The sequence below is a fragment of the Bos grunniens genome, chromosome 16 (genome assembly GCF_055505025.1).
Source record: "Bos grunniens cultivar Pamir isolate PY7600 chromosome 16, Bosgru_T2T1.0, whole genome shotgun sequence".
In the NCBI taxonomy this organism is placed as follows: Eukaryota; Metazoa; Chordata; class Mammalia; order Artiodactyla; family Bovidae; genus Bos; species Bos grunniens.
This window is the reverse complement of record NC_141180.1, coordinates 25353724-25380540: the sequence shown is the minus strand read 5'-3', so window position 1 is coordinate 25380540 and position 26817 is coordinate 25353724. Positions and strand designations below refer to the sequence as shown.

The following is a 26817-nucleotide window of genomic DNA, read 5'->3' as shown; positions in this document are numbered from 1 at the left end:
TTTACAATCTGAGGCATCAGAGAAGCCTCTAACTTATTTAAAATATTTATTTCACAAGTTAGAAAATTAATTTTGAATTAACTAGTATTCCCACAGAAATTTATCCTTAGTTCTTCCTTAATTAGTGCTATTTTCATGTCAGTCAGATGAGCATACAATTGTCCTTTATCATTTTTTAACTTCAGTGTGATAAATTCATTTTTCCCAACCCCCTGTAAATTCTGCTGAATGCCATCTAATGTGTTACTTCATTGTTGCTTTCATGTCTCAAACTTCTTGAAAGGTGAATGTTAAAATTATTTTATAATGCTTAGAGAGATTGTCCAAATGCTACTTTTGCAATTTCCCTATCAATACTTTCTATAAATATTATAGAATAGGATGAGAATGGAGAGTAAAAAGTATTAGAAAATAAGAGGGAGATTGAGTTCTATAAAATCTGATTATGCAGATTGCTCGATACAGCACCAAGGCTAGTGCTGCATCGTTTGGATGAAAATTTGAGCACTTACTCATGTTTCTTATCATATTATTCAGAGTTCACGTCACATAGAAAGATGTTTTTCTTTGAAATCACAGAAGTTTAACTGAAATGGGATTCCCCACCTTCATTAAGACTTCCTTTTCATACTTAATTCGTAGAATAATTGAGAACTGAGGGAAAATCTTTGATATCTAAAATTTTAAATTAATACAGAATTTCTATCTTGTTGTTTCTTTTTCAGGGTATGTACTTATCTCATGACCTGAAGATTTTTTGTTTTAATAAAATAAATCTCACGTATTTATGTGCACAGCAATCATATACTAAATAGAGTTTATACTGGTACTTTTTAAAAAATTGGAAGCCCTAATTTATTCCTATAAATGTCATTGTTGATAGTAGGGCTGACCTTTATAGAGTGGCTAAATGAACTTTGTACTTGAAGGGTCAGTGCTACTGGCTAAATTCAGCACAGTTCTGGTATAAGTCTGACTTTATCTTTCTAGTAACATTTTTGGTGTAATTATATTTTCCAAAGTGGTTCAGTCAAGCATGTGTTTGAAAAGGTTGTTTTGATCCAGCGTACTAAGGGAGATAAGAGTATTTATTCCTGGTGGCTTCAGCTTAATATGATACCAATAACATTTTAAATGGTAGTGTTAAAATAATTACTGTTGTTGACAAATGATGACTCAAATGTAAAACCCCCAAGTGAATTTGAGATAAACTTATAATAGCATGTTCTATTTTCCCTTGCAAATACTATTGATATGTTTGTCATTTCAATTTAACCACACACATGAATCAACTAAAATGGGTTTTGACTGAGATAATCATTTACTTAATCAAATCTTTAAGACATTTAAATAAATTAACAGTGTGACTGAAAAATTTTCTGTGTAAAGCTAATCATTGATTTATGATTTGGGAAGATAATCTTTGTATTACTTAAAAAACAAATACAAAAATACACGAAATTTTTTCTCTCTTTTTCATATTTAAAAATTTTAAATAAATGTAAAACAGACTCCTATTGCCCACCAATACTAATTCTCAAGAGAAATCATTTAAAGAGTTTATGTATTCGTTTCTAAAAGGAACATTGTGTATATCATGTTTGGCAACTTATTTTCTTTTATTAAACAATGTCTTATGAACACTTCATTAAACCGTTTTTCACTATGTAAAGTTCCATAGTATTTTGTGGCATGGGTATAGCATAACTTACTTTTCCATTTCTCTTTTGAAGGTTCTAAAAGCAATTACCATTTTTATTTTTTGCTATTACAGCTGTTATAAAGAATAGTCTTCTTTGTATATACTCTGAAGCACAATCTGGTTTTTGATAGGTAATGCTAAATTGTTTTCTAGAAAGACTGCAAATGTTTTCCCCTTCCAATAGTGTATCTGAGCACCCTTCACCTCTTCCCTTCACCAACGGGAGATATTATTGGTTTTAAAATATTTGCCATTCTTACTGGCATCTCATTTTGTTTACATTTCCCTGATTATACATGAAGTTGAGCATGTCTTATATGCTTGTTAGGCTAATAGATTTGAATTTTGTTAGCACCTATGTGGTTGTTAAATCTAATATAAACTGCTTTTCTTGTCAAAGATTTAGTATTTCATAATACCTGTAGTCAGATTCTCAAAATCTTGTTTGGTTTATGTGCCTGCATATTTGTCTAAAGGGAAATGGGAAAGAAAGTAAGCATTATTATTGTGGTAGTTACATCAGGGGAGAGTCATGGAAAACTATTGCTTCTTTCACACCCACTCCTTTTGCATTTTTATCTGTTAAGAGGTGTATATTGTTTTGGGATCCCATCAAACTATGGATATACGGATCAAAACCACTCTATTTGAAGGGAAAGAATTTTTGCTTTCCCTTTGGATTCTGTCCCTGCCAGATGTTTATTGAGTGTCTATACTCTGTTGAGACTGTGGTCACTTCAGCTGACGTCATCTTTATATCTTAATACTTTTGACAAACTGAAGTGTCTCCTGATTACACTAGAGATCATTCTCCAGAACATTTAAATTTCTTCAGTCAGTTGAAGCACGATGAGGATGTCTTCATCTAACACAAATACATTTTGATATGGTCTGTTACCACCACAGCAGGTAAAGCAAGTCCTATCACCCTCTTCTCCTGCCCTCAATCTTTTTCTCCAGCATCAGGGTCTTTTACAATGAGTTGTCTCTTCTCATCAGGTGAACAAAGTATTGAAGCTTCAGCATCAGTCCTTCAGTGAATAGCAGGGTTGATTTCCTTTAGGATTGACTGGTTTGATCTCCTTGCTATCCAAGGGACTCTCAAGAGTCTTCTCCAGCACCACAGTTTGAAAGCATCAGTTATTTGGTGCTCAGGCTTCTTTATGATCCAACTCTCACATCCATACACAACTGCTGGAAAAACCGTAACTTTGACTATACAGACCTTTGTTGGCAAAGTAGAACGTCCTTAACACTTGGTAGGTAGACTGGTCTTTGGAAACAGATTGAGTAACCAATTCACAAGGCAGTTAATTCTGTTTTCTAGTTACTAATAATAATGAGCGATCAATGCAAAGAAACAAAGAAAAACAATAGAATGGGAAAGACTAGAGATCTCTTCAAGAAAATTAGAGATACCAAGGGAATACTTCATGCAAAGATGGGCTCAGTAAAGGACAGAAATGGTATGGACCTAACAGAAGCAGAAGATATTAAGAAGAGGTGGCAAGAATACACAGAAGAACTGTACAAAAAAGATCTTCACGACCCAGATAATCACGATGGTGTGATCACTCACCTAGAGCCAGACATCCTGGAATGGGAAGTCAAGTGGGCCTTAGGAAGCATCACTATGAACAAAGCTAGTGGAGGTGATGGAATTCCAGTTGAGCTATTTCAAATCCTGAAAGATGATGCCATGAAAGTGCTGCACTGAGACCCTGAGATTAAGTGACAGTGGCCGGACCAGAATGTGATCTGATTACTTTATAACTGCATTTGTAAACAGTTAACTCCTTTAAGTGAAACAAGACTGAGAGTTTATTAACTATTTGTAGAAAGCTTATGGAACTAATTCATATGCCATTTTCTTTAGCAGCAGTTAGTATCTGAAAAGAAAGGACTTAATTTTTCAGTTGGAGAAATTATGGCTTTTGTTACACCAGGGGGTGTGGTGTTCTAATGCTTTGAATATGGCATTGGGAGTTGAGTGACTCAGATCTCTTATAATGACAGGAGGAAAGCTGAGCTTTCTGAAAACTTAATGTTAAAAATTTCACCCTGCCTTGAATATTTGGATTCGAGTAAATATTTGTAAAGTGTATGTCAGCAGAAGATCTATGTAATACAGTACTATTAGTGTTTTCATTACACTGTAAATAGAGATAGGCAAATTACTCAATAAAAATTCTAAGTTACCCATTTGAATACATTAAAATTTTTTGAGTAATATTTAAATAATAAAACAAGTTTGGCTTTAGATAATTAAAGCTTTAATTTTTCCTTTCTCTTTTTACAAAAACCACAAATTTTACATCAGAGAAATAAGGGTATTAGATTTTTTATGTCTCTTCAGAATTGCCCAGCTATAACCTGCTTAATAGTCCTCCTAATCATCTCTCTTCTCATACCTTTATGACTCTCTAGTGTTAGTTTTCTCTTCCTTGCTTCTGTCATTCTCAATCTTTGCTCTGTCGTGCTTATCTTTCCTTTTCAGTTTCTATTCTTTCATCCTTCTTGCATCCTAAGTTGCTTCAGTTGTATCTGACTCTTTGGGACCCTATGGACCAGACTTCTCTGTCTATGGGATTCTCCAGGTAGGAATACTGGAGTGGGTTGCCATTTCCTTCTCCAGGGAATGTTCCCAACTCAGGTCAGGGATTGAACCCGCATCTCTTTTGTCTTCTGCACTGGCAGGTGGATTCTTGACCACTAGTGCCACCTGGGAAGCCCAGTGTGATTTTTTAGCAGTAAGTTTTCAGAAAGCTCCAGTTGGTAAAGAATTTGCCTGCAATGCAGTAGATCTGGTTTCGATCCATAGGTTGGGAAGATCCTCTGGAGAAGGGAAAGGCTACCCACTCCAGTATTCTGGCCTGGAGGATTCCATGGACTGTATAGTCCATGGGGTCACAAAGAGTCGGACATAGGTGTATGACTTGCACTTTAACTTTTCAGAAAGCTCAGCTTTCTTCCAGGCATTATAAGAGATCTGGGTCACTCAACTCCCAATGCCCTATTGATCCTTCTCATATTCAGTTATATTTAGAGCTTGCTATAATCTAGGCATATATTAAGTGCTGTATCAAATGCTTAAGATCCATTCCTGTCTTCCTGGAGCTTACAGTCTAGAGATGGAAAGAGATATGTAAAATAAATGCAAGATATTAAAGGTACAGACACTCAGATAAAGACAAGTTAGTTGAATTCTAAGAGAATTTGGATACTTCTTGAAGACTTTGTACCTATGATCATTTCCAAAGTAAGATTTCTGTTGAGTATTTATGTCATGTTATGGTTAAGGGATTAAAACTTCATAATTTAAGAAATCTTGAGCTTCATTCTTACTACTTTTTTTTGAAAATAGTGTGCTGTTTTGCATAAGTAGAATAATGTGCCTTAATCATAGAATGATGCAACAAATTTCCATTTCTTTCACTATGACTATCAACTGGATTTTAAGGGCAGAGATGCAGAGACTTTGTAGCTTGATTTTAATGAAGTGACTGACCTTCACGTGAGTCACATTTTGTATGTTGGCCTTTATTACATTTTTTTTAGGAAAAGAAATATAAATATAAATATACACATAATATACTTATAAAAGAATTAACTTGTCAGTTCCTATGTGATGCTTTCAAATTCAATTAATATATGTAGATCAGTAATTCTCAATATATAGAAGTGCCTTGTTACTTTAGAAGTGTATGTTCTAAGTTGAGAATTCACTGTGTTGAAAAAAAATTCATGAGAATGGGCTACATACATGAATGATACAGAGGTAGAAAGAATTGCAAACCACTGATCATGGAAAATCACCTGTTCTGAGATTCAGTGGCCCTCAGCCCAAGTGGCAATACATGGAAGACTCTGACTTCTGCAGTGCAGTTTCATTTTCCTGCTCATTCACCTAAAAAGTATACAGAGCAGCTGATCTTCTCTTCACAATGCAAACCACAGGTACATTTGGCACTTGCTGATGATGTCTGTTTTGAAGAGTCTGTACTATAGACTGAAAAATGTAGATAATTGATATTCAGGATGTTCCCTCTAAAGAAAACTAATAATTTATTTTTTAAAGTTTTTCAAGTGTGATTCCTGGATCAGTTGCAATGGTTAGAAAGCCATCTATAACTCAGATTTGTTTTTGGTAATTTTTATCAAAGTTGTAAAAGTTTAATAAACTTTTAGTGGGCACCCACAGCTCTGCTCATTGCTGTGGACACAAAAATAAGATGTGACTATTACTGCTGAGGAGCTTATAGTCTGGTTGAAGAAAAAGACCCATAAATAGATAATTTTAGTAAAATGCAGTAAATTCAGTACAGTCATCCCTGGGTGTCTGGGAGGGATTGGTTACAGGACTACCTGTTGATACCAAAATCATTAGATGCTCAGGTACCCTTACAGATGGTCCATGATTGTTTGCATCTATGGATGCAGATCCTACGGATCAGGTGGGCCAACTTTCGTAAGATGAGAACAGGGCATAATGTGAGCTGACTAAAAGGAACTTGGTTTGGCCTGAAAATTCAGGGAAGACATTCTGAAAATTATGCCTCTGAGTTCAGTCTTGATTAATGCTATTATTTAGCTGGAAATGTTTGGACACTACCATAAGGGAACCCTTCCAAGCAGAGGAAAACTTGAGGTGATGGGAAACCACATTTTGTATGCAATAAAATATACATTCTTCATCTGTAAGGGTGGGAAATGAGATTAGAGAGAATACAGAGGTTGAATAATGGAGGGCCTTTTACGTCATGCCAATTTTGTATTTTCTGATTTAATCAAAGATTGGTGTAAGAGATATTTTACAGTTGTGTTAAAAGTGTCTTTTTGGAAATGATTTATTTTATTCAGGGTATTTTTTGTGTAAAAGATTTAGGCGATAAATTGGTTACACAGTTTAGGAAAATGTATGTCTATTAGTCATGTAACCCTTAATTTTTTTTCCATATTTGTGCTGCCCCCTTCCTCACCCTTTATTTTGAGCAGGGTAAGGCTTAGTTTTTCATTTACCTATTGCTTTAGCTTAAGTGTTCTGATCTAAGGCATGTTTCCTAGCCTATTCCAACCACTGACTTTTCTGTTCCTGTTTCTGTTATAGCTCATATTCTGCTTTCCTCTCGTGTGTCTGTGTCCAAGTACTTATTTTTTCCTAGAACATAAATTCCTCAAAGTTAGGAGGCATGTCTTTTTCATCTTCTTAAGTTCGGTCATGTAGTGAGTACTTAGTAAATATTTGAATGAATGAATAGGTAATCAATTTTTGCTTCATTTTACTTGCACTATTTTTAACTTCTGTCTAAAATTAATTTTTTTGGTAGATGAATAGAGTAGATATGAATGGTATGGTATGCAAATGTACTAGAGGTATGGGCTTCATGTATCTAATCTCTAAAATCATCAGTTTCTTAATGCGTGAAGAGGACACGGTATACTAATAGCTACCATTTATTGAACGTTTAGAATATTCTAAGTGTTTAAAGCTTTCTCTCTAATCGACCTTTCTTAGTGTTATTGTGTATGTTATTCTTTGTTTGAAAGGTACTTTGATCAAAACTTCTGCTGGCTGCATTTTCCTTATCATTTAGATCTCTGTTCAGGCTCAAGTATTACTCCTTCAGATAATCTTATAGCTGAAGTAGGCCCTTTCCTCTCTCTCTTAATTTTTCCTGGAAGTGATTTTGTTATATATTGAGGTAGTGTTAGTCTTTCCATCATCATGCTCTAATGGCACTTCGTACGCACCACTATTAGTAATTTTTAAAATGCTTTCTTATAAATATGGTCTTTTAAATTAATTTCACCTTCTAGAGTGTGAGTTCCTAAGGGGCAGATGGTGTTTTATTATTTTTGGAGCTCCCAATGCCTACCATGTATCAAGTGTTAGGTAAATATTGTTTAACGAGTGGGAATTTCTTAGAAATATTCGATTCAGAGACAAGAAAATGTATTCTTGTTTTTAAAATCTGTTAATGGAAGTTATAATTGGTAATATAGGGGTTGATAAATGTGCAGGAAAAGAGTTAACATAACAAACTTTAGACTTCTGTCCTTAGAAGAGCCTGTTTGCAAGGTTGGCCTTTGGCTGTTATTGGTAAACTTAGATTTTAGGAGGGTTGCCACATTCCCTAACTGAGAAGAGTGATTAACTGTGCCTGAATTGTTTGTACTACAGTATGGTTTATCCTGAACACCTGCTTTTCTTCTGGCTTCTGAAATTTTGGTACATGCTCAGCATAGGGTACTTATGACCAGCCTCAGAAAAAACTTCAGGCACAGAGTCTCTGATGGGCTTCCCTGGTAGATAGTGTTTAACACATGGTGTCACAGCTCATTACTGGAGGGATTGAGTGTGCTTCCCTGGTGGCTCAGATGGTAAAGAATCCACCTGTGATGTGGGAAACCTGGGTTCAGTCCCTGGGTTGGGAAGATTCCCTGGAGGAGGGCATGGCAACCCACTCCAGTAGCCTTGCCTGGAGAATCCCCATGGACAAAGGATCCTGGCGGGCTACAGTTCATGGGGTCAAAAAGAGTTGGACACAGCTGAATGACTAAGCACTGAGCACCTGGAGAGGATTCCACTGGGAGAGGACTCCTGAAAGTTTCTGCTTCCTTTCTGCTAGACTTCACCCAGTGTGCCTTTTCCCTTTGCTGATTTTTCTTTGTATCCTTTCACTGTCACTAGTAAATCATGTGTTGCAAGTAACTATATGCTGATTTCTGTGAGTCCTCCTAGGGAATCATTGACCCTGGAGTTGATCTTGAAAACCTCTGAAATAATAGGATAGATAAATTTTTTATACTTCTAATTGGGAAGAAGATAGTAGATGATAAATAAATAAGAAAAATGTAAAGAACTAATGATGTTTGATTGGTTTGGGTAGCTGCTTTAGATTAGGTGGTCAGCAAAAATTCCTCTGAGGAGGTGACATTTAAATTGAGATCTGAATGACAAGAGAAAGTCAGCCATTGGAGGATACGAAAGGGCATTTCAGGAGGGAGGAAGGTGGTACAGAGTCTCAGACATGAAAGTATGCCTGATGATTTTGAAGAAGTGAAAAGGAGGACAGATGACCAAAGGGCAGGGGACAAGCAACTTAGTAGTATAACAGATATGGACGGGTAGCCAGGGAGACATCATGTTACTTTCTGTAAGCCACAGTGAGGGCTTTCTCTTTTTGAAGACTTTGAAGGGTTGTAAGCTGGAGAGACAAAGATTTGGTTCATGATTTCAAAATGCCACAGCAGCTGGATACATGTAGAATGGAGTTTAGTAGAGCATGGATAGAATCAGGAAGATCATTTGTGAGACCCTCATTGTAAGATCTGTCAAAATGTTAGAGGTTAGTTAGAGTTATATTTGGAAAGGGAGAGAAGTAGATAGATTTGAGATAACATATTGGAAGTGGTATGCACAGGGTTGGGTAATTAAATGTAGGTGATCAGGGTAAAAGAACAACTTGTAGATTTTCAGTTTGAGCAACTGGATAGATAGTGATATCATTTATGAAAACACCGAAGAGGAACCAGTCCAACCAGTCCATCTTAAAGGAGATCAGTCCGGGGTGTTCATTGGAAGGACTGATGCTGAAGCTGAAACTCTAATACTTTGCTCACCTGATGCGAAGAACTGACTCATTTGAAAAGATCCTGATGCTGGGAAAGATTAAAGGCAGGAGGAGAAAGGGATGGCAGAGGATGAGATGGTTGGATGGCATCACTGACTCAATGGACATGAGTTTGAGTAAACTCCGGGAGTTGGCTATGGACAGGGAGGCCTGGCAAGCTGCATTCCATGGGGTTGCAAAGAGTCGGATATGACTGAGTGACTGAACTGAACTGAGCTGAAGAGGGATAGGAAATCAGGCAAATAAAAGTATTTGTTGTCTTTGGAGAAATGTATACTTAGGTCTTCTGTCCATTTTTTGATTAGGTTGTTTGTTTTTTTGCTAATGAGCAGCATGGTCTGTTTGTAAATTCTGAAGACTAGTCTCTTGTTGGTTGCATCATTTGCAAATATTTTCTCCCATTCTGTCAGTTGTCTTTTCATTCTGTCTATGGTTTCCTTTGATGTGCAAACCCTTTTGAGTTTAACTAGTTCCTATTTGTTTATTTTTGTTTTTATTTCCACTACTCTAGGAGATGGCTCAGAAAAGATATTGCTGCAATTTATGATGTCAAAGAGCATTTTGCCTATGTTTTCCTTTAAGAGTTTTATAGTATCTGGTCTTATGTTTATGTTTCATAACCATTTTGAGTTTATTTTTGTGCATGGTGTTAAAGAATGTTCTAATTTCATTTTTTAAATATATAGATGTCCAGTTTTCCCAGCACCATTTATTGAAGAGACTTTTTTTTTCTCCATTGTATAGTCTGCCCCCTTTGTCATGAATTAATTGAACATGGGTGTGTAGGTTTATTTCTGGGCTTTATATCCTGTCCCATTGATTTGTATTTCTGTTTTTGCGCCAGCACCATAATGTTTTGATGACTGTAGCTTTGTAGTATAGTCTGAAGTCAAAGAGCCTGATTCTTCTAGGTCTTATTTTCTTTCTTAATATTGCTTTGACTGTCTGTGGTCTTTTGTGTCTCTATAGAAATGTTGCCAGCCAAATCGCCCAGTACTTTGATAGGGAGGAATACAGTGATGACTGTAACACAGTTTCTGACAAAAGTGAGTAAGTTAGTCTAGAAAGGAAGGCAGACAAGTATTCAGGATGTCACAGGAAGATGTGTGATCATGGGCCACACAGAATGTTAGCAGGCCCAACAGATGGAACTTAAATTCCAAACCTTGAGTTTTTCTCAAAAGTCCATTATTTACTATTGTTTTCACAAATATTTTTTTCCAACTTTTGAATTTTAAAATCCTTGTCTGTATGAGATCATCTGTACTGGAGTGGGTTGCCGTGCCCTCCTCCCGGGGATCTTCCCAACCCAGGAATCGAACCCAGGTCTCCTGCATTGCAGGCGGATTCTTTACCATCTGAACCACCAGGGAAGCCCATATTAAAAGCTAACCCAAGTCTATTTTTGTCAGTTTCTTCTTTTCCCCCTATTGTGTTCTATACTTGGCAATCTCTTCATATACTTAATATGCTTTCTCTTAAAGAGAACCATTTCTTCCAGATTTTGTCACCTCTCCTTATTTTGGTTACACTTATCCATTTCTCTTTCTCCCTCCGTCCTTCTCTTCCTCTCCTCATACATACACACAGAGAGACACGTGTGTATATATGTACACACTCAGGTATGTGTTTATAAGTGTGCACAAATATATGTTATATATATTTATATACACACACATATATACAGATAGATGGATGGATAGTTATTCAGTCTTCATCATGTCTGGTTATCTAATTTTCTCAGTAACTGAACTGAATTTATATTCTGAATTATAGTCTCTCAGCGGAATATATAAACCCAGCTGCAGGCATGAACCTAATTTCACTGTTACTTCAACTGCCTGATTTCATATGGCTTCTTTTTTTTTTTTTTAATTTTATTTTATTTTTAAACTTTACATAATTGTATTAGTTTTGCCAAATATCAAAATGAATCCACCACAGGTATACATGTGTTCCCCATCCTGAACCCTCCTCCCTCCCCATACCATCCCTCTGTGTCATCCCAGTGCACTAGCCCTAAGCATCCAGTATCGTGCATCGAACCTGGATTGGCAACTCGTTTCTTACATGATATTTTACATGTTTCAATGCCATTCTCCCAAATCTTTCCACCCTCTCCCTCTCCCACAGAGTCCATAAGACTGTTCTATACATCAGTGTCTCTTTTGCTGTCTTGTACACAGGGTTATTGTTACTATCTTTCTAAATTCCATATATATGCGTTAGTATACTGTATTGGTGTTTTTCCTTCTGGCTTACTTCACTCTGTATAATAGGCTCCAGTTTCATCCACCTCATTAGAACTGATTCAAATGTATTCTTTTTAATGGCTGAGTAATACTCCATTGTGTATATGTACCACAGCTTTCTTATCCATTCATCTGCTGATGGACATCTAGGTTGCTTCCATGTCCTGGCTATTATAAACAGTGCTGCGATGAACATTGGGGTACACGTGTCTCTTTCCCTTCTGGTTTCCTCAGTGTGTATGCCCAGCAGTGGGATTGCTGGATCATAAGGCAGTTCTATTTCCAGTTTTTTAAGGAATCTCCACACTGTTCTCCATAGTGGCTGTACTAGTTTGCATTCCCACCAACAGTGTAAGAGGGTTCCCTTTCCTCCACACCCTCTCCAGCATTTATTATTTGTAGACTTTTGGATCGCAGCCATTCTGACTGGTGTGAAATGGTACCTCATAGTGGTTTTGATTTGCATTTCTCTGATAATGAGTGATGTTGAGCATCTTTTCATGTGTTTGTTAGCCATCTGTATGTCTTCTTTGGAGAAATGTCTATTTAGTTCTTTGGCCCATTTTTTTGATTGGGTCATTTATTTTTCTGGAGTTGAGCTGTAGGAGTTGCTTGTATATTTTTGAGATTAATTATTTGTCAGTTGCTTCATTTGCTTCTTTGGCTAGTTTTGTGGGCATTTCCCCTTCCTTTCTTATTTATTTGTGAGTATTTTCTCTTTCAGTTACACTCTTGGTTGAAGAGGGTCGTCTGCTCAGAGGACTCTTGAGTATGTTGTATACCACATGGTAGATGTCAGTGAGTTCTCTTTCTACCATAAGTTAGATTTGACCTAGCCTGATGAATTCTTTCTTCTCTTGCTACCCTTTGTTTCTAATGATCTCTAACTCTTGCTTAATTTTTCCCTCTAATTGAATAGCTGCCTTAAAAAAGTCATTCTTTGAATGTGTTTTAAAACAATTTTTTATTAAATCGTATGTTCTTTTTAAAAAATCTGCCAGATGCTATTTTCCTCTTTTACCACCTCAGTTTATTTTGCAAAGGGTCATAGATAATACATTCAGATAGACATTACTCAAATTTCTTATTCTAGGACTATGCTAACCTCCACAAATACATTAAGTTTTATACACTAAATATCTACAGTTTTTTGTATGTCACTCATACATACATACATACAGTTTTAAAAATCGGAAAATTTAAGTAAAATTGAAATGCATATCCAAAGAACTGAAATTCAAAGTGTAAATACATAACTGAATAAATTCTAAGTCATTAATATCCCAGAAAAATGTAAAATGTAACAGTTTGTTTAACATTGTTAATTGTCCTTCATGTCAGGTGTATTGGTTGCCCTAGTTCTCTTGAGTGTGGTTGACAGGTTTCAGCAAATAATGATACATTTTTATTAATCACTTATGCTTAAGAACTACAGGTATTATTAATTTTAAACTTGTAATTAGATTTAGAATGACAGTGATGATAATTAAGTTGGAAAGAAGCAAGCAATTTGTGGTCTCTACCTTGAATCTTTTCTCTATCGTAAATCAACTTGCTTTGGACAGTGGGAAATGTTAGAACATTTCAGAAACTAAGGAATATATTTTCTTTTACATTAATGATTTACATTTGCATATAAGCTTCTATGTAAAACAAGTATATTCTGACTCTGTGATGTGAAAAGTGAGAGATTATATTATATTCAAAGTCATTAAAATGTGGCTATAGCGTTTGGCCATCAAAATGACATTCTTTACAACTAATTAATCAATGTGGCAGTAGTGGTAAAGAATCCACATGCCAGTGCAGAAGACAAAAGAGACGTGGGTTTGATTCTTGGGTTGGGAATATCCCTTGGAGAAGGAGATGGTGACCCACTCCAGTATTCTTGCCTGGAGAATTCCATGGACAGAGGAGCCTGGTGGATTACAGTCCATAGGGTCTCAAAAAGTTGGACATGACCCAAGTGACTTAGCAGGCAACAGACAATCAAAATGAACCACTGTTTTACTACTCCAGGTTGGTAGGTGTCCTTTTACAGACCTGTTTCTACCCATTTTGCACAGTTAGTAAAATTTTCAGTATTTTTCTCCCCAGTGTGTTTAGAAGAAAGTTTTTAGCAACCTGTGATTGCCTGTATTTCTTTCAACAAATATTTATTACTTATTAAGAAAGACTAAAATTAAGGGGAAAAATATCTGAAAATCCTCAGTAGCCACATTTTATCTGTGCATACTTTTCAGCTTTGTATTTTATGAGTAATTCTTTAGTAGAAAAGAAAATGAGATTTTTGTTCTTATTTGTCCCTAATTTTGTTATTTATTTTTAACTTTATTTGAAAAAAAGTATTTTGTATATCTGTGTCTGTACTTTTTTTCCTTTTATGATGTTTGTTGACACTAGTTCTCAAAATTTCCTTTTATGATTAGGATGAAAAACATCACTAATAGAAACACAATTCTTTTTCAAAGCAGGGAATGGTGCCAAAGTTAAGAAACTAAATTATTTTGATTGCGGCATCATACATATTTATTTTGTTTGATCTAAAAATTTACATCAATTATAATTTCTTTTGGCATTGTACAGTTGGTTTCTGCTCTCTGCATACTAGAAATCCGTGGATAAGACAGAACAAACCTGAAATCCTTTTTAAGTTACTTTTAAGTGCTTTGAAGGTAGGCAACTAAGGGCTCAATAACAATAAGAATAAAAATGATAGCTACACTTGAGTGCTGTTGTATGCCAGGCACCCTGTGTAGCACTTCAAATACATTTTCATTTAATTTTTACAACGCTACCTGATTGATATTATTTGCATTTCACTGATGTTTAAAGAAAGTAGTAGTCCTACAGTCTGAATCCAGTGACATCTGAAATGCTCTTCATGGTCCTGCTTTCTAAAGGACACCAGTAACTGCAGGGAAATTGAAATTGATGAGGAAAATGTTCATGATAAGGAAGTGAAATTATGCATATTTAAGAAGAGTCTCTACCAAATCCTGCTGTGTAAGTTAAGCAGAGTCTGTCAGAGACCTCTCCTAAAGTTACGCTTTATAGAGGAAGATGAAACTATTACCTACAAATTCCCTCAACTAACTCTCTTAACATTGTCATATTTCTCCAAAGCCTCCCATGCAGTCAAAATAGGAATTATCCTCCTCTTCAATCAGTACTCTGAAACCTGGGCAATGTCTTGTCTTTACAGAAAAATTGCCTGATTTCTCATCTTTCTTGCTCCAGGGTTTTCCTTCCCAATTGCCTTATATGTATGAAGGTATTCTCAAAATAAAGCAGCAACAAAATAATCCTTCCATTCATTCCACAGTCCAGTGTTATGTGCTGAAGTTTACTATATAAAGGCAAATAAGATACAATCCCAGCCCTGGCAGAGCTTGGACTTCAAGAGAAGGACATGAATGTTACAGATATTAAATATATGACTAAATAATGTAAACAGGCATGGTTTTTAAAAAATTTATTATTTTTGACTGCACTGGGTCTTCATTGCTGCACATAGACTTTTACTAGTCACAGTGAGTGAGGGCTACTTTCTAATTGCTGTGCACTGGCTCCTCATTGTGGTGGCTTCTCTTGTTGGGTTCCAGGGCAGGCAGGATTCAGTAGTTGGTGGTGTGTGGGCTTAATTGCCCCACTGCATGTGGAATCTTGAGCAGGGATTGAACCCACGTTCCTTGCATTGGCAGGCAAATTCCTAAACCACTGAACCACCAGGGAGTCCAACAGGCATGTTTTCATGGAAGTCTTAAAGATATTGTAGGAGTCTGTTTTGTTCGTTTGTTTATTCAGTCACTCAGTCATGTCCAACTCTTTGTGACCCTTTGGACGATAGCCAACCAGGCTCCTCTGTCCATGGGATTGCCCAGACAAGAATACTGGAGCAGACTGCCATTTCCTTCTCCAGGGGATCTTCCCAACCCAGAGAACAAACCCCCGTCTCCTGGGTCTCTTGCATTGCATGTGGATTCTTTACCCGTTGAGCCTTTGGGGAAGCCCCCTAACTTACTTGACTAAATCCTACTTTTCATCCAAATATTTGGCTCCCGGCCTTCTGTTGTCTCTACCTTAATTGTTCATCAGGGGTCTGGTTTTACTTCAGTGTGCCCATTTTCTTTCCTTCTCCTTGGAGTTCTCCATTGCTAATCTAGTTGCTTACAGTTCTGATTTCCTTTTTTGGTGCACAATAACTTGGGAGAGTGTCAAGAAGACAAGACATTGTTGTTATCATTCATGGTTTTATGACATAGCAGTAGGGGTTTGTAATAATAAAATAGGTTTTTGTTTCATATAGCACAGGGGTCATTTAAAAAATTAAAATCCTTTCCCTGTGCTTTTTATAGTTATACATAACTTATTTTAAAAGATAAAAGTATTACAGTAATATAAAACTTAGAACTGAAAGATGTATTCCCTGAATATTTATTGAATGCCTACTGTGTGATAAGATACTGTTAGTTATTGAAACGTAATTGCTGTTAATAGTTTGGTGTCTATTCTTACAGCTATTTTTAAAGATCTTTGTAATCATATAAGGAATAATATTTACTAAGATAAAACCATACTTAAGATTACTCTTTTATTTCTTTTTATCACCATATATTTTGGATGATTTTCATGTTAGCCTATAAAGATTCACCAATTCTTTTAAACTGCTAGATAGTATTCTTTTGACTGGATAGACCATAATTTAGTTAATAAAACTCCTGTTGATAGATTCCTGATAGTTTTCAGTTTCTTATTTTCACAAACAATGATACAATTAAAATAGTTTTCCATATTTTTTTTTTTTGCATATCTGTTTCTGGATCATAAATTTCTAGAAGTGAAGTTACTAGACCAAATGGTATATGCATTTTAGAATCTTAATAAATTAAAGATTGCTTGTTTAAGTATCAACCTTCCTGTTTCCTGTTTTATCAGCACCAGATATTATTACTCTTTATACTGTCTGCCAGTCTAATTGATGAATATGTTTCATTGTTTTAATTTGCATTGAAAAATTATTAATGAGATAGGGCTTTCTTTTTTAGCTAGTTGTATTTTATGTATTTTGCCCTGTACTGTGTTCATGTCCTTGGCCCAATGTTCTGTTGGACTGCTCTTTATTTTGATATGTTACACAAAATAGTCCGTCATATGTTAGATTTTTTTTTTTGCTAAATATGTACTGTAAATATAGTTTTAAAAATATATATACTGTACCTTACTTCATAGAAGTTTTAAAATTATAGGTAGTCATATTTCTTATTCTCTCTTAAAGCATCTTGGTTTTGTTTCATGCTTAGGGATTCCTTTCACAGCAAGAATAATGAGTCCAAAAGATTCTCAATATCAGTAGTACCTTTTGAGTTTTTTAATATTCAAGGTTAGTGATGTCCATCGGTGTTTGTTTCCTTGTTTCTTTTATTGTGTTCTTAGATTTTGATCTCCCAACTTAGCAGGTACAACTTCATCAAATAATTTGGCACTTTGGTGTATTATTATTTACTGTGTGGCAACTTAGAGTATAATGTGGGATCATCTTGGACCCTGCTTAATTGAATATCAACTTATAAATGCTTATGTTTGGTACTAATTAATAAGAAGGGTGACCAGAAGTCTGTTTGCCTGAGATAGTGTAAGTTTAACCTGTTTTCTAGTGTAATTTTTAATAGTGTCCCTTTTCACTGCTAATGTTAAACAAACAAAACCAGCCAGTTATTTTACCAGCAGAATAAGTTTATTATGTAATAGGAGAGAATTGCAATTTGAAACAAGCAAACAACAGTAAATGATAGGCGTATCTGGAGATTGGAGGAGAGGGGCTTGCTTTTATAGCGAAAAGGAGGAAATTGGGGAGGGCTACAGGGGTTCTTCACTGACAGTAGGTGGCTAGCAGCTTGACCTTGCTGGGTTGGGAGGAAATCTTCCTTCCTGTTAGTGCCTGTAAGCTGCCACGAATGATACATGTGTGAGAATTGCCCCTTCAGGGTTTCCTGACTTCATTTTAAATGAGATTTCCTTTATTCATTTTCATATTACTCTCAGAAGTGCCTCATTTTAGTTAAAAAATTATAAGGACTATAAAGCATAGTTTTTCATGTTAGGCTATTTTACTCTTAAGGCTTCAGTTGTTTCTGTTTACTGTATTCCTCCAATACTGAGTAATACTTCATTTGCTCTAGCTTTAAAAGAAACAGAACCTCTCACTTCTATGTGAGGTATTTCTAGAGCAGTGATGTTAGCATATAACCTCTTAACCTTCATTACCAATATCCAGAATAATACTTGCTTTTAGAATAAAATGTCCATCATCGTTCTTGTTGATCTGATGTTGTCCTAAAGATGATGAAGCATTTGTTTGTGTGTATGTATATAGTTTGTTTATATTTTGCTAAATATGTAATAAAATCTTTTCAGGTGCATATAAGCACATCTTTTAAACCTCACCAAATAAGTCTTTATTTATCACATTAATTTTTGGTGTTGAATATATCCACTGGTATGAACGAGTTTCTGCTTGGATCGCTGGATTTGTCGCATGCTAAGCAATATTGTTTTTAGCACAGATCCCTGTGCGATTCACTTAATGCCAATCCCTATTATACTGTAAGAGCATTGGTGAAACCTTGGTACTTGCTATCAGCCAGACAGATTTTTATCCAGCCTATTTTATCATTCAATCTGTACTTCTCCAGCCTTTTCTTAGGTAGCACTGTGTCAAAAGCTTTGGTATAATGTAGGTGAATTGTGCCCACTACATTTCCTTTCTCTACCAGGTCTGTTACCATTCAAAAGATTTATAGAATTTAGAGTTAACTTATTTTCACTACTGATTGTAAACTATAACTCAAGCTGTCTTATTCTTTCTAAAACTATTACTTTATATTTTGCGATGTTTTATGAAGTTGTCATTTTAAAAGATGAAAGTTTCATCTCCAGGAGACACTGGAGACATGGATTTGATCCTTGGGTTGAGAAAGGTCCCCTAGAGCAGGAAATGGCAACCCACCTTAGTATGCTTGTCTGTAGAATCCCATGGACAGTCAAAAATAACTTGTACTTTTCAATATGTCTTAAAAAATTTTTTTTAGATTTCTGGTTGTGTATTTGTATCATAAATGTTTCTCAGTGTTATATATTGATATATATGTCTGATTCTTTAGTATTTATTTTTCATCAAATATTAATATTAGTAACTATAATATAAAATGTATAAATGATTTTAATAAAATATAAGGGCTTCCCAGGTGATGCAGTGGTAAAGAATCTGCCTGCAATGTGGGAGACACTGAAGATGTGGATTTGATCCCTGGGTTGAGAAAGATAGCCTGGAGCAGGAAATGGCAAGCCACTCTAGTATGCTTGTCTGTAGAATCCCACGGACAGCAGAGCCTGGTGGCCCTCAGTCCATAGGGTCTCAAAGAGTAGAACACAACTGAGCGACTGAATACACACACACAATATTTGAGAATACTAAACTGATGAATAGAACACTAAATAGGAATTTCTAACCATGTTACCATTAGCTTTTAAATTTTACTTCCTTTGGGTAAAGATATTTGTTTATAGGTGTTTTCAGTTTCATACCATGTAAACTGTGGACAAGAATTTTAATAAAAACTTTGTGCTTTGAAAATATTTATTTTGGCACTGAAATAATACATATTATTGAAGTTTATACTGTTATTTTTGCAGTGGTGTAATATAAGCAGAAGTATTTGTTTTATTAGAAACAGTCATGCTTCTTGTTTTATAACACATAAAAATAGAATGTACTATATAATATAATCTTTGTTGTTCTTGTGTTTCTTCTGCAGAGAGTGATAATGAACTCTCAAGTGGAACAGGTGATGTGTCTAAGGATTGTCCTGAGAAGATCCTATATTCTTGGGGAGAATTGCTAGGAAGATGGTAAAAATTTATTTTTCTTACTGAAAATTTCATATTTACATGATTGTAAATCTGTTGTATTAATTAAAAAACTGTTTATGTATCTTTATATTGAGATAACTTAGGGAGTAAATATAGATAGTCATCTAGGTGCTGAGCCCTCAACCACTCCAGTGTTCGGCAGTTGGAAAGATGAGGAGGAAAGATACGGCAAAGGAGCTCCAGAAAGCACACCAGTAGGGTAGCAAGAGAGTCAAGGTAAACGCAAGTGAATAAGTCTGTCAAGAAGGAAGTGCTCAGCTGCTGAAAGGTCAGGTTGTAGGAAGCCTGAGAATTCCATTGGGTCCAGCAGTTTGAATGTCGCTGGTGACTCACACAAGACACTCTCCATAGAGAGGGAGGAATGAAATCTGGTTGGACTATATCTAGGAGGAAAGGTGATCATCAGGTATGGATAGATAACTCTTCATAGAAGTTTTGCTATAAAGGGGTGATAAGAAATAAGGACATATTAGTAAGTGAATGTGGGTTGAGAGGTAATTTGAGAAATTCTAGAAATTAGGATGGTCAGTATAGAATGTACATTGTGTGTTGCTGGACATGACTTGCAGAGAGAGAAAATTTGATGATGCCAGAGGAAGAGGGCACAATTGCAAGGGAAGCTGATGAATAGGCAGGAATAGATGGGACTTGTTGAGTGATGGAGTTACAGTTAGGAGCATGATCATGCTGCAAGTCAATGACCTAGCCAGGGTTTGAATCTAGGCAGTCTGGCTCCAAAGGCAGGACTTTTTAACCAGTTGGACAGACTCCCATTTCTATAATGTACGTAGATTTCTGGATTCATTATTATGGATGCATGTAGAAGGTTTACTAAGAGACAGAATAGACTGAGAAAATTGATACTCTTTCCAGTCTTCTCAGTTCAGTTCAGTCGCTCAGTTGTGTCCAACTCTTTGTGACCCCATGAACTGCATCACGCCAGGCCTCCCTGTCCATCACCAACTTCCAGAGTTTACCAAAACTCATGTCCATCGAGTCGGTGATGCCATCCAACCATTCATCCTCTGTCGTCACCTTCTCCTCCTGCCCTCAATTTTTCCCAGCATCAGGGTCTTTTCAAATGAGTCAGCTCTCTGTATTAGGTGGCCAAAGTATTGGAGTTTCAGCTTCAACATCAGTCCCTCCAAAGACATTAAAACAGAATTGTGACATAATGGATAAGTGTTTCTGTTAGCACCCAGTGGAAATTTTGGAATGAACATGGAAGTAGAACAAAATACAATAAACATAATAAAGACAATTCCCAACAAATATTTTAAAGGTGAAGTTGCTATTATGGGGACTTGCCTGATAGTCCAGTTGGTAATCTGGGGGCTCAGATTCACTCCCTGGTGAGGGAACTTCATCCCGCATGCTGCAACTAAGAGTTCGCATGCCACAACCAGAGATTCTCAGTGCCGCAGCAAAGACCAGGCACAGCCAAACAAATAAAAGTAAATACTAATAAAAAATTTTCTTGGAAAATAACTTTTAAAAAAAGAAATTGCCTTTATGATGCTTTTAATTATTTAGAAGGTAATTTTGGAGTTGGAAGAAATTAGCTAGTTAGGACATAACTGCATGGGTTGATGAGGTCTGTACCAAACTCATGGGCCTTATGTATAAAGTGGAGTTCCAAATGGAGTAAGAATTCTAAAGTAGAGTGATGGGATTCCTCAGCTACCATTCAGTGTACATTTTTTCAGAAATATCTTTCTACATTATATTTTTTGTAGTGGACTTCAACCAACTTGTTTATAGAATCTTAGGGAACTGTTTTAAAGAACTCAGGTAACTGGTTTTTAGACCTGTAGAAAACTTGCTGAATTTTTTACAGTTGAAGTATTTTTATTTTTACTTGTCTTAATTGTAGTTGTGTCATGACAGTTTATGTGAAAATGATGACATTTGAGAAGTTTATTTCTATTACACAAGAATTGACAAAGTTTTAAAATTGCTCTTGGCATATCTTTTTTAACATTAATGTTTTTGTGGGTTTAAAACATTTCAGTGAGTCTTAGGAATATTAGCTAGGGACTTAGAAGAAGATATTTTTGTGGTTCAGTTAGGTAGAGCACCTATTGTGCTTCATTTTGTGCTTCGGGGGGAAATTTTTTTTATGAGGAGACAGCCTGTATTATCAAGGGGCTTTTAAATAAAATATAGTTGAAAGTATTTTGAACTTACTGTGAAACAATGAGATCACTATATTAAAATAAAGTGAAACTTTTATGGATAAAATCAGAACTCAGATAATGAAATGTGTTATTAGAAAGATATAAAGGAAGAGTAATACTAATTTTAAATTATCAGAAAAAATAAAGATATTATGGAAAAGATAATGGAAAACAGACTAAAAATTCAGTGATGGAGGTCTTCATATGAGATTAGAGTTAAGGTGTTCTGAAATACTACATAAAAAAGTGAGCAAACAAAGATTGAGAGAAAAGGAGAGAAAGAGGGCCAGGGAGAAAGAAATTGAGCAAATGTTTGTGACAGAAATTTGGGAAGATCCCCTGAAGAAGGGAATGACTACTCACTCCAGTATTCTTTCTTGGAGTATTCCATGGACAGGGGGGCCTGACAGGCTGCAGTCCATGGGGTCACAGAGTCGGACATGACTGGGCAACTAACACACTTGTGAAAGAAAGACTTGAAAACACCAAACTGAAAGTGGCAGCAAGGTTTTTTTATGTGTTGAATATATTCAGAATGGTAATGCTGATGTCTTGCATGTTAAATAATTTAAGGAATTTAAGGAATTCGGGTAGAATTATTTCTGGAAGACTGTTTCTGGTTTTGAATTGTATCAAAGTTGTTGAGATTCTTAAAGACTAGGAGAACACTGTGCTGACCCTGAACAGTTAGATGTAAGTCAACTTTTGTGACAGGAAGATTTTCTAACCAAAATACTAAGGGAACTTTGAGATAAAAATTGAGTATTGGTTTACTATATATAAATAAAACTACCTTCAGACTATTCATTTGCCTTTGTTAGACTTTCAGAAAATTGGTACAGATTTAATAGGCACTTTGGTTGTATTCTTCATGACTATCCTTATTATCAAGATGGGAAAACATGTTCTTAATCCATGATCTCTCAACCTAGCTGAACATCAGCAAAATGACCCCCCAAAATATCTAAACTCGGAAAACATGAAGAATTCAAATTGCTAAGCATGAACATAAATAGCTTCTTTTCTTTTCACATCAGTATAATGTTCAACTTTTTCCACTAATGAAAAAACCCGGTGAAAGCATATACAAATCAGAACAAAATATGTGCCCTTGCTTTTCCTAGTGATCTTTAATCTATCTCTTTTCTTGAAACTTCTTCATGTATCTTGATTAACTTAAAGTGAGACCTCGGTTGACATATAGGTCTTACCATGAATGAGGGAAGGACAAATCCCCAACTTCACTTGATGTTTCCCATCTTTTAGTTTCAGTTCTAACTATTCCTTTTTCTGAGAAGACCTTTTAAATTGGGTCAAGCTGCTGCCCTCACATTCTCATATCTTCTAGCCACCTACTTCCACTTCTTCTCTATCAGTTGGGGCAATTGGAATTGCCCCAATTCCATAAGTGACCAATGAGTATCATTCAATGGCTTTTCTTCTCACTTCTTGATTTCCCTGCTGTTGTTGTTAGAAATTGTAGCTCCTCTTTGAAATTCTTTCCTAGACAATCTTAAAAATAGAGAAAGTTCTTATATGCCCGAACAGTTTCAAGAAAAGGTCCCTCTTTTGAAGGTAACTAGAAGGTAACTGCTTTATGATGCTGTTAAATCAGTGAGACTGTTTGCCTTTTAAAAAAGCATTCTTTAGCTTAGCCGTATTAGTTGTTCATGTTAATTTAGTCTCATAAGTCTATTCTTTTATCTAAAATTACTGAATACCTTGTATATAACAGGCACTGCACTAGGTGCTTGGGATATATAAGTAAAGAAGACAGAGACTCCTTCCCTTGTGGAACTTACATTCATGCATTACAAACTTCTCAGTTACTATTTGTTTAGCACATCTGGTTTATATGTGACTTTTTGAATCATTTGATAGCTATATTGCTTCTAGTGCCGAGTTCAACACTTGTCGTAATTAGATGCCTGCTTCTAAGTCTCCTGATAGGTATAGTTAATGTTGTATTAAAGCAATGACTGTATGCAATTATATTTTTATTAGAAATACTGAAACAATGACTATTTTTATAAATTGTCCTTTTGTTTTGGATCTTCTCTGGTCATAGATATATACTATAGCTTTTGGCTTGGTATCCATTGATATCAGTATCTCTTAAATACAGGGTGCTGTATACACTATAATTAATTACTGTATCATTACCAGAATAATCAGTAATTTAAAGCTGTTAATCATGTTGTATTATGAACGACCCAGTTCTTTTTAAATGTCAGTCTGTAAGTTAGCTCAACTGATGAAGAACCAACCTGCAATGAAGGATACCCTGGTTCAATTCCTGGGTGGGGACGATTCCCTAGAGAAGGAATAGGCTACCCTGGTGGCTCAGAGGTTAAAGCATTTTCCTGGAATGCAGGAGACCCAGGTTTGATCCTTGGGTTGGGAAGATTCCCTGGAGAAGGAAATGGAAACCCATATCAGTACTCTTGCTTGGAGAATCCCATGGAGGGAGGAGCCTGGTAGGCTACAGTCCATGGGGTCACAAAGAGTTGGACATGACTGAGCGACTTCACAACACGACACGACATGACACGACACAACCCCCTCCAGTGTTCTAGGGCTTCCCTGTTGGCTGAGATGGTAAAGAATCCGTCTGCAATGCGGGAGACCTGGATTTGATCCGTGGGTTGGGAACATCCCCTGTAGAAAGGAATGGCTGTCCACTCCAGTATTCTTGCCTGGAGAATTCCATGGACAGAGGAGCCTGGCAGGCTACAGTCCATGGGGTTGCAAAGAGTTGGACACAAGTGAGCCACTTTCACTTCACTATGAAGATAAATAGTGCCTGGGTTTTTAAGAGAGGAGAAAAGACTTTTTTGTTATGCCTGGCCGATTAGACGAGGGCCAGCTAGAATACTGGTTGAGTTGAATCATATTACAGTAAAAGGTATACTAGGGACTGTTGACTGTTAACCTGAAGGTGTGTGTTTGCATGTGTATGTGTGTATGTATGCCTGTGTAAGAAGAGATAGTTCAGATTCAGAATCTTATATAATTGATTATGCAGAGTAATTTGAGCCAATATGATATTTAATCAAGCTGTTTTCCTCTTCATTTTGTCTGCTGTATTGGAAATACATTACCATGTAATAGGATGAGTGGAAGTTAGGAGGTCATTACAGAGGTTGTAGAATGAGTAGAATTGGTGGCAGTGGAGATCGGAGTGCAAGGATTTTGGAGAGGTTGGGAAAATAAAATGCATTAGATTTCTTGATAAATTAGTAATAAATTATGGGATAGAGAGTAATGTGAACATTAACATCTAGGTTTCTAATTTGGTTGAATTGTGGTGACAATCACCGAGGTAGGACACCCTGGAAAACGATCAGGTTTAGGGAGAAAGAATATGAGTTCAAATTTGAATATATTGATTTCTGGAGCTCAGAATTTGTGGGGAAGGGTAATAATGCCCAGAGATGAGAGAGTGGAGAGAATTAGATCATTGAGGGAGAGTGGAGAGATTGACAGCTTGAAACACTTTAATAGAGGAGAACAATCAGCAGTTGGGTTTGTGAGGAGGGAAAAGAGAGTGCTTTGTCACTGATGCCAAGGAAACAAAATGGTCAACAGTGGAAGGACTGAAAAATGTCTCTGGAATTTAGTGGCATGGAGAGAGGTCATGCATTACTCATATAAAAGAGAGAAGCCATGCTGAAATGAGCTGAGGAATGAGTGTGAGGGAAGAAATAGAGATAATGTACAGTCATCGTTACAGAAATTTGATGTGCAAAGTGGGAAGACAGTATGACATCTGGAGTGTTATGTGGGGTTGAATAAAAAGGTTTCTTTTATATGGGAGGTATTTAATAGCTGTAGATATACAGAGCTGACATTGAGCTCTGTATAACATGTTCAGTTCAGTTCAGTCACTCAGTTGTGTCTGACTCTTTGTGACCCTATGGACTGCAGCACAGGCCTCCCTGTCGATCATCAACTCCTGGAGTTCACCCAAACTCATGTCCATTGAGTCAGTGATGCCATCCAGCCATCTCATTCTCTGTCGTCCCCTTTTCCTCCTGCCCTCAATCTTTCCCAGCATCAGGGTCTTTTCAAATGAGTCAGTTCTTCGCATCAGGTGGCCAAAGTTTTGGAGTTTCAGCTTCAACATCAGTCCTTCCAGTGAACACCCAGGACTGATCTTTAGGATGGACTGGATGGATCTCCTTGCAGTCCAGGGGACTCTCAAGAGTCTTCTCCAACACCACAGTTCAAAAGCATCAATTCTTCAGCACTCAGGTTTTTTTATAGTCCAACTCTCATATCCGTACATGACTACTGGAAAAACCATAGCCTTGACTAGACAGACCTTTGTTGGCAAAGTAGTGTCTCTGCTTTTTAATATGCTGTCTAGGTTGGTCATAACTTTCCTTCCAAGGAGTAAGCGTCTTTTAATTTCATGGCTGCAATCACCATCTGCAGTGATCTTGGAGCCCCAAAGAATAAAGTCAGCCACTGTTTCCACTGTTTCCCCATCTATTTGCCATGCAGTGATGGGACCGGATGCCATGATCTTAGTTTTCTGAATGTTGAGCTTTAAGCCAACTTTTCACTCTCCTCTTTCACTTTCATCAAGAGACTCTTTAGTTCTTCTTCACTTTCTGCCGTAAGGGTGGTGTCGTCTGCATATCTGAGGTTATTGAGATTTCTCCTGGCAGTCTTGATTCCACCTTGTGCTTCCTCCAGCAGTTTTCATTCCAATCCCAAAGAAAGGCAAAGCCAAAGAATGCTCAAACTACTGCACAATTGCACTCATCTCACACACTAGTAAAGTAATGCTCAAAATTCTCCAAGCCAGGCTTCAGCAATATGTGAACCGTAAACTTCCTGATGTTCAAGCTGGTTTTAGAAAAGGCAGAGGAACCAGAGATCAAATTGCCAACATCCACTGGATCATAGAAAAAGTGAGAGAGTTCCAGAAAAACATTTATTTCTGCTTTATTGACTATGCCAAAGCCTTTGACTGTGTGGATCACAATAAACTGTGGAAAATTCTGAAAGAGATGGGAATACCAGACCACCTGATCTGCCTCTTGAGAAATCTGTATGCAGGTCAGGAAGCAACAGTTAGAACTGGACATGGAACAACAGACTGGTTCCAAATA

The 26817-nt window shown here is 36.4% G+C and overlaps 1 protein-coding gene across 5 annotated transcripts in view; it reads left to right on the top strand.

The window, feature by feature from the left end:
* Positions 1-26817, top strand: part of RABGAP1L (RAB GTPase activating protein 1 like) — a 744918-nt gene that overhangs the window by 190589 nt on the left and 527512 nt on the right. For all 5 annotated transcript variants that reach the window (XM_086343675.1, XM_086343676.1, XM_086343677.1 and 2 more), the window contains exon 12: positions 19406-19499. In XM_086343675.1, the coding sequence (XP_086199801.1) occupies positions 19406-19499 (94 nt within the window). The remainder of the gene's footprint in view (positions 1-19405; positions 19500-26817) is intronic.